At 40.8% G+C, this 9,530-nt stretch overlaps 1 protein-coding gene across 1 annotated transcript; it reads right to left on the bottom strand.

Moving 5' to 3' along the window:
- Positions 1-2,496: 2,496 nt before the first annotated feature.
- On the bottom strand, positions 2,497-4,206 carry LOC139944461 (beta-1,3-galactosyltransferase 5-like). The gene has a single exon (XM_071941478.1). It carries the CDS (start codon positions 4,011-4,013, stop codon positions 2,850-2,852), a length of 1,164 nt encoding a protein of 387 aa, XP_071797579.1. The 5' UTR covers positions 4,014-4,206; the 3' UTR covers positions 2,497-2,849.
- Positions 4,207-9,530: the final 5,324 nt, after the last annotated feature.

Raw genomic sequence — 9,530 nt, forward strand, 5'->3', positions numbered from 1 at the left:
TCGAAATTGCGTTGTTTTCCTTTTACTTTGCGAACTAACACGGTCGGCCATTTATGAGAGTCATTATAATGGGAGTAAAAAAATTGACTCCCATAAATGGCCGACCGTTGTAGTCGACTATGTAAAATGAAAACCACGCAATTCAGAGGCGTATTTGTGTGGATCTTTGTATTCTACTTTTGCATAATCTTTCTACCCATATGCATTTTATAACCAACGGTTACGAACGCTTTTTATATACAAACTCGTCCCATCCAACTAGGCAACGTGTCCCTTTAAGTTTTTAGACTAAAACTAAACAACTAATGTTTGTTATCCTTTATTTATCCTGTATTATACCTTTAAACTGCACGAAGTGGTGCTTTACACAGTATTGGGCTACTATTCCGGGTATAATTAGTAAAACGAAGGACGAAACCTGGGAACATTAACATGTCCACAACCCTCAAATACAAGCTGTTTCGCATAAACTTGAATATATTATAATAAGCAATAAAAAGGCACGAGCTTAACAACCAAGGACGTTTTCCCATAACAGGACGCTATTTATAGAATAGGAGACACAATCACAAAATGAAAAGAATAATTCAATTCAATTGTGATTGAGTGTGTAGGAGACGGACCTACGTTATATACTGTACCGCACTCAAGATTATAAAAACATTTCATACAAAAACTCCATTATTGTCATTTGCATTTTTTCTATTAATAAAACCGCAAGCATTAACGCCCACTTATGCAATGATTCCGTGTGATTTAGGGGAAACTATGAAATATAAGTGATATAATTTTTCAAGATATCCGATTCATGACAGTAGTAGGAAAGCATTTAAAAAACCGCAAGCACACAATACTCCCATGACTGTATTATGCAATGCTTAGTTAGAACTATTGTTTCACAGCATTTCAGCCACAGAGTAACAGAATTGTATGGTGGCCCTGAAGGGACATCGCATATCGCAAACGTGTGCGCATACGTATGTAATGTCGTGAAACAATTCGCAAATATGTGCGCACACGTATGCAATGTCGTGAAACAATTCGCGAATATGTGCGCACACGTCTGCGAATATTATTTGCGATGTCGTGAATTTTATTGCATACCATGTTGCATACCTTTGAATAAAATGTCTAGTGATCTGGGGGTTTTCTTTCCAACAGTGAGATAAGCGGTAGTCATTGCAGCAGTAGTCTTTGTTGTGAGGCAAGCGAGGCGTGTGGTCGTCCTTGGCCTGGTGCCAAGTTCCTGGGTATACACATGCTTTACAGAGGGAGCCTGCTGTAGCGCCACAGTACTCCCTAGATCGGTAACAAATTATCCACAACTATGACATCTTCCTAATGGTATGCAACATGGTATGCAATAAAATTCACGACATTGCAAAACAAATCGCACTCGTGTGCGCACATATTCACGATTTGGTTCACGAAATTGCATACGTGTGCGCACATATTCACGATTTGGTTCACGAGATTGCATACGTGTGCGCACATATTCGCGATTTGTTTCACGACATTGCATACGTGTGCGCACATATTCGCGAATTGTTTCACGACATTGCATACGTGTGCGCACATATTCGCGAATTGTTTCACGATATTGTATACGTGTGCGCATATATTCGCGATTTGTTTCACGACATTGCATACGTGTGCGCATTCGTTTGCGTTATGCGATGTCCCTTCGGGGCCACCATAGGTTAGGGATAGGGTTGTGCTTGATCGATGTTTAACAGTGTTGTGCACGACACGTGCATCAAATCGGTGGACGATGTCACATTGAGTTTTTCAACCAACAAAGCAAACAATTTTGGCACACTTTTTGCCTTTGGATAGGGCGCTTTGTGTCAAGAGTGTTTGTTAGAAATTGAATAGGCCTTTGGTTGGAAAGGAAATTCAAAAGTAGAATGAAATTATTCAAATACATTCCTGTCCCTTCTTGTTTGCTATTTTGCTGGACCAACTTTACGCCACAAAATGGCGGACTGTATGTTCCACTACGGTGTTCAATTCCACAGGCAAAATGTTTTTATCACTACTCACTTTTTTCAACAAAATGTAGGTGTTTGTGTTCATAAATAATAATTCTTTAAAGGATAAGGAGTACTTTGAAACAGCAACATTTTGAGAGATTAAAAGACAAAGTGGCCAATTAAAGGAAACGTTGCCAGGCGAGTTGGTCTATGAAAATCGGTGGAAACCATTTGATATAGCATGCACATGGTTAGAAAGATGTTTTAAGGATAAAATATAACGATCCACACAAAGTGTGCCTCGAAATTGCATGGTTTTCCTTCTACGTCGTGAACTTACACGGCACGCCAATTTGTTGAGTCAGTTTTTGACTCCATAAAATGGCCGACCATGTTAGTTCGCAAAGTAAAAGGAAAACAACGCAATTTCGAGGCATGTTTCTGTGGATCATTATGTTCCACTTTTAAAACATCTTTCTTGCAAATCGATTTCATAACAAATGGTTTCATACGCTTTTCACAGACCAACTCTACCGATCCAAGGCAATCCCTTTATTGCTTTAAAACAAAACTTAATACCAAAGTAAACCAGAATTCGCACAAAAAATACAATATTATATAACATTTAATTTGACCCTCACCATAGTGCCACAAGTTCTCTCTCTCATGTTTAAAAAAAATGAAACCAAAGTGAGGCTAGAAAGGCAAAGTAAGTCTGGCCTCGTTTTGGTTTGATGCAGTCTCTTTTGCAAGTATTGCGCGCAAGGATAGTGACAACACTGTGATAATGGCTACTTCTGCCAAGGCAAATAAAAATACAACAATAGTAAACATCGATGGGACATCACGAAGGACGCGTGTTCGTTGGTTTTTCGTTTAAGTTGAGTTCTTGAAAGTATTCAAGATTAAATGCATAGTGCTGATGTAGTCCCATACACTGATGACTTTACTATCCATTGTTTTACGATTGTGACCGACCCCTGTTGCTATTCCACCCGCAAACGCCCTCAAGTAGTCTCGTGTTCTATGCAGCCTCCTGAACTGTTCAAAAGACAAATGTTCGGACGGGGAAACCCCTAATCTCTTCATCACCATGCCAACAAAGACATCATCCCAAGGAAGAAAACGGACATGCAGTGAGGTTTTGAAAATCCTCCTGGCTACGTCACCAGACATAACGTAACACGCCCCGTTTAAAAATGGCGGATACGTGGTTTCTGGGTACATCTCGGGTGGGGTGTACCATTTGATATTGGCTTTGTCCTCAGGATTCCTCATGGGTTTATCTGTGGGTTTAAGGTGGCCTTCTGCATAGTTAGTTGTGTTTGCGGTCTCAAGATGGGCCAATAAATTATGGATATTGAGATGCATATCAGCGTCTATACTCGCCGCATAGGTGGCGTGCGGGCAGTACGTCATCATCCATTTCCACCCCATCATGTTCTTAACGGTGAGATTGCGGTAGGTATCTAAGAAGTTCTCCTGGATCACATCGTGGTGGATGGCATCCTCCATTATGATCCTTCCCTGCTCTTCAGCACTCTCCGGTAATCCAAGGAGGAACATTGTCAACGTCCGTCTTCCCTTGAGGTAGCGTACTCCACCCCAAGTCCGACGTATCTGCGCCCGGTCTAGGATCTCCGAAGTGCTGCATTTCACCAATAAGAGAAGGAAGAGTTCATTGCTGGAAGAGTCACCATCCGCATTGCCCACACAGGCGTTGGGGTTGGTCAGTGTAAAAGAATAAGGGTGTGGGTTGATAACTTCATCACTGTACATGGGTCCAATGCTCACCGTGGGGCCAATCGTCAGTGATGCTCCGAAATATTCCTCATCGAGACTGACTTCCTCATTGTTGATTTGCTTCTGATAGAGCTCCCTTATAAAGTTGAGGTCGGGTCGCGGTTTTGCATCCGCGGCGAAGGAATTCAACTCGCTGGATTCCAGCGCCAGAAAGACCCTCCCGAAGTTGAGGAAGCAGAATAGGATAATGACGACGACGAGCAGTCGTTTTATTTGCCATCGTATATTGCGCCTCATGGCTGTACTGAACTACGAGGCATCACACAAAATTTGCCTCAATAAAGGCTGTGTCTATAACGCATCCACGAGTTGGTATTTTTCCCCTGAGATATTTCATCACTAACACTGGATGAAAAATAGTAGACATTGTGCAGCACACAGGTCATGGTAGTCACTTAGACTACCAAGAGGCTGTGTCACGGTGAGCTCGCTATAGTGGTTATGATTCCCATAAATTAAAATCATATTACACACGTCACACCATGCTTAAAGGCCATGCATGTTTAGTTGTACTGCACATCGATCACCATAGATGACGTGGTAGTGATATACAACAGACACTTGCCTTACTGACTGCATGTGTGGTAATTATAGTAGACCACAAGTACCAGTTTGGTGTCTCCTTCTAAATGCTGACATCCACAACGTATGTTTCCACTCAATAGACATAGCCATAGCACTGGCATTGCCTTAGTATTATCACCGACCAGTTTGTTCTACATTTGGTTTGTCACTCGTGCTATTACCAAACCCGTAGATGAAATTGGTGCAGTGAATTCCACAAGGCCATCTATACTATTATATATGTTTTGTCTTTGTAATGTATAAAATGTCGGGATTGATGTAAAACGTCATGGTTCATTGAGATCAATAGAGCATGTCTGTGTCACGGGTGGCGTTCAATTTGCAATTCTTTAGAAAAAAGGTCGCAAAATATTTTCAATATAATGGATTACAATAAAATATCTCCACTATTATATGTCGCAACTAAGCCAACGAAATTTCCAGCTTTGTTAATTTCTTTTTGACGTTTGTGTGTGTTCAAATAAATGTGCTGTTCCCATTTTTATGTTGGCCTAGCTCGCTCCCAGCCATTGTTAAGATAATGGTTGAATGCTGATTTATGCAGACAGCCACGTGACTTCTTCATTACAGTCCATTGTGATGTGAATGTTTGTAGTCAAAGGCGAAGGATAACGGAGCTACCTCTTTTTTCGTAGGTTATGATATACCATAATGAGGGCGCTGTTGGATCGTAGGGTGTCCTACGTTAAAGCATGGGAGACTTTTGGACGCTAGGTGGCAGCAGACTTACCAGGTATATTTTCCATTGTTTATATATATCTGAGCCTGCGCACATGACCGAGAACAATGGATTTTACCTGGTAAGTCTGCTGCCACCAAGCGTCAAAAAAGTCTCCCATTGTCAAATACCAGTCTTCTCACTTGGTGTATCTCAACATATGCATAAAATAACAAACCTGTGAAAATTTTGAGCTCAATTGGTCGTCGAATTTGCGAGATAACATTGAAGGAAAACAACATCCTTGTCACACGAAGTTGTGTGCTTTCAGATGATTGATATCGAGACCTTAAATTCTAAATCTGAGGTTTCGAAATCAAATTCGTGGAAAATTACTTCTTTCTCGAAAACTACCTCACTTCAGTTGGAGCTGTTTTTCACAATGTTTTATACTATATCAACCTCTCCACATTACTCGTAAATAAGGTTTTATGATAATAATTATTTTTGAGTAAGGGTGTCCTACGTTAAAGCCGTTGGGCACTTTTGGTAAACAGTATTATCCAAGGCCCACACTTCGTGTATCACAACTTATATATAAAATAACAAACCTGTGAAAATTAATCCGTAATTAGCGATATCGAGAATTGATAATTGTTTTATGTTTTCTGAAAAAGTAAAGCATTTCATGGAACAATATTTCAAGAGAAGTCTTTCACCATAACCTTCTGTAAACCCTGTAAGTTATTTGTAAATCTGTGCACTTTCTGATCACGTTCACGTACGTTCACGCGTAACGTGCAGCTAAACCTTCCTATTGTTTGAAAAAATTACGCATGTGCTACCGAAAGTGGTCCTATATTGCGTGCACTGAAGTTGGTTGCGTCAAAGTTGCGTGTAAAAGTTTGTGTGTGTCAAGGCCATTTAATGTTCCCGCCAACTATTCATATATTTGTAAATCTCCGATTAAGGCCGATCAGACGCCCATAGGAGTGGTACTGAACAAGTTTTCTTTGATTTTGGGGTTGAACAAAGAATTGACTAGAGTGGGATTCGAACCAACGACCTCCGGATTAATTTTATTGGCGGTGTCCCTATTTTGTCAATATCTTTGTTCGGGGGTGCCAGTCAGAAGCCATACAACCGTTAATTTTATTTGGTGACCTTCTATACCACTTATATAACAGTTTAATATCTGAACTTGTCTTACGTTCTTCGAAGATTATTCTCAGAATAAAAAGTTTCTGTCGTAAGAATTGTAAGCTGATTTGAAAATCAGCACCGAATTCTGCTGAGCAAATTTCTTTGCTAAGCAAGAAATGAGTGGGGTACCATTAGCAGCAATGGTAACCAGGTATAAGACCATTGTCACACTGCCACCATTTTGGTCATGTTCCCGGTTAACATAAAAAAGGAACCATACTACTTTTTTCTCACAGCCAGCCTCTTGATTGTTGAGTTGAATAGAATGGCTGCACCATGATAAAGGTCTCGTTTTTGTGGCTGGTAACATATATGTTTGCCAATAGACCTTTATCATAATGTCTCCACCTTGGTCATGTTCCTCAGATCGAATAACAATAATAAATGCTAATAATCATTTTGCAAATATAGACCATGCGATGGGTATTGAAAAGGGGCCTGTTTTAGGGGTTCCGTGGTCCCCATCTCCGGACCGCATGAAATTTGATGGACAAGGGTTTTCAATGGTACTGAATCCGAATTTGGTTGTTGCTAAGCTCTAAAACTGCACAGTTCGTGAACAGACCAATTTTTGGGTCATTTTAGGTCAAAAACAGTATTTTTTGATAACCTCTGTGATCACTGGGACTATTGACCAATCGTTCACGGCAGTGAAAGAACCTTTTCCAATTGTTTAATGTGAACGAAGTAAATTTTCCCCTTTTCTGTCGGATTACATGCAAAGGCCTACAACAAAAACCCATGATTTTTATTCATTGAACATCAAGTTCAAGTTGCCATTTGTTTTTCGTTGCTACGATGTGCGTGTGTTTAATTTGTATTATCACACGCGCGGCCGAGTTATGGGACGCAGACGCACTATTTTGTTCGTATTTCCACTCGCGCTTGTGTGATAACTATGGTGGCCCTTCAGGGCCACCATAGTTAACTTATAATTTTGTCGAACGAGCCTGTAATCGGCATCCTTTTATTCAGGGGTTTGAAGAATTACACTATATGTTATAACGGTACAGTGTGGGAACGAAACACGATAATGCTTCGAATGACGTCACCCACATCGCAGGCTTCCGAGGATTTTTAGATCACTATTTGTCGCCGTAATTGTTTCTTTTCGGGATACGGTGCAGGATCTTCGCCAAGCAACAGCAAGAAATGGATGTTCTGTATTTTATTTCATACCTACATACAAAAATCGCGTGGTCCAAAAGTGGGGACTACGGTTTTGAACAATTCTAGCGATCATCCCATGGTCTATATCTTACTAACTTCGACGTCATTCCAGGGGCTTACGCGGGTCAGCCCCCAGTGCACCTGCTTGTGGAGTGGGTCACTTCGGGTCTGCCCCAGGTGCATGACGTCACTACGAGAGCGGTGGAGTGATCGTACGTTTAGCTCTTTTCAGGGGCTCACCCGTATGGTGTTCTAAAGACGACACTTCGCGTCGCCGTCGCCGTCGCCGTCGCCTCCGGACTCTTGAGGGCGCCGTTTCACCCTGCACAGAGCCGTCCAGTTTGTTCATTTATATTTAGGTATTATTTTATAATAAATATGATTAATAAGAGTTCAGAAATGTTTCCATCGCCGTCGCCGTCGCCTCCGGACTCTTGAGGGCGCTGTTTCACCCTGCACAGAGCCGTCCAGTTTGTTCATTTATATTTAGGTATTATTTTATAATAAATATGATTAGTAAGAGTTCAGAAATGTTTCCATCGCCGTCGCCGTCGCCGTCGACCTCGCCGTCGCCGTCGCCGTCGACATCGCCGTCGCAGTCGACCTCGACCTCGCCGTCGCCGTCGCCGTCGCCTTCGTAATTTCTGAACTCTTGAGGCCAACACCGAGTTTAAAAAAAAAACTGTCAGCGACCGTCAATGACCATCGAAGACAGTGCGATGGAATTGTACACGCGTAAGGTATGGGCGCGGGCAGATACAAAGCCAAGAGTTCCATCTAAATTGGAAGTATTATTAATTTTTATTTCATAAATCTATTCTTAATACGCCTGGCTATATCAGATTAGCGCCCCAACTTGTAAAGTCTGCTGATTAGCTCAGCCCAATTAAATTAATCAGGGAAGAATTTACGAACTTTTGTACTTTATACGCTGTATATCTGCTATACAAAGAACAGGCGTAAGGTATGGGCAAATACAAAGCCAAGAGTTTCATCTTAATTCGAAAATATAATTAATTTTTATTTCATAAATCTGTTCCTCATACCGCTGTATTCTATAAAAAGAACAAGCGTATACGGGCATATACAAAGCTAAGCGTTTCATCTTTTTTGGAAAATATAATTAATTTTTATTTCATGAACCTGTTCCTCATACCCCTGAATATATATCAGATTAGCGCCCCACGTGTTAAGTCTGCTATCTAGCTCAGCCCAATTAATTTAATCATGGAAGAATTTACGTTTTTTTTGTACTTTATATATACGCTGTATTATCTGCTATACAAAGAACAGGCGTAAGGTATGGGCAAATACAAAGCCAAGAGTTCCATCTTAATTCGAAAATATAATTAATTTTTATTTCATAAATCTGTTCCTCATACCCCTGGCTATATTAGCTCAGCGCCCCATTGTGTTAAGTCTGCTAATTAGCTCAACCCAATTAATTTGATCAGGGAAGAATGTACGAATTTTGGTACTTTATACGCTGTATATACTTAGATAACAAGCGCATAATGTATGGGCAATTACAAAGCCAAGACTTATCTTAATATTATTGAGTTAAAACCGGATGTCATTCTGTCCACACGCAGTGTTAAAAGATAAACCCGAACTGGTTTAGACTTAGACCGCCTCGCTGGACGGTTTAAAGGCAGTGCATAAGGGCAATTAGAGACAGAATTGATTCTCTAGATGCTCTGGGTGCAATCTAAGGGCAATTAGAGACAGAATTGATTCTCTAGATGCTCTGGGTGCAATCTAAGGGCAATTAGAGACATAATTGAGTCTCTAGATGCTCTGGGTGCAATCTAAGGGCAATTAGAGACAGAATTGATTCTCTAGATGCTCTGGGTGCAATCTAAGGGCAATTGGAGACAGAATTGATTCTCTAGATGCTCTGGGTGCAATCTAAGGGCAATTAGAGACAGAATTGATTATCTAGATGCTCTGGGTGCAATCTAAGGGCAATTAGAGACAGAATTGATTCTCTAGATGCTCTGGGTGCAATCTAAGGGCAATTAGAGACAGAATTGATTCTCTAGATGCTCTGGGTGCAATCTAAGGGCAATTAGAGACAGAATTGATTCTCTAGATGCTCTGGGTGCAATCTAAGGGCAATTAGAGACAGAATTGATTAT

This window comes from Asterias amurensis, chromosome 11, assembly GCF_032118995.1.
Source record: "Asterias amurensis chromosome 11, ASM3211899v1".
NCBI classification, from domain to species: Eukaryota; Metazoa; Echinodermata; class Asteroidea; order Forcipulatida; family Asteriidae; genus Asterias; species Asterias amurensis.

Coding starts and splice junctions, on each gene's coding strand:
- LOC139944461 (XM_071941478.1), bottom strand. CDS start 4,013: ATGAGGCGCAATATACGATGGCAAATAAAACGACTGCTCGTCGTCGTC.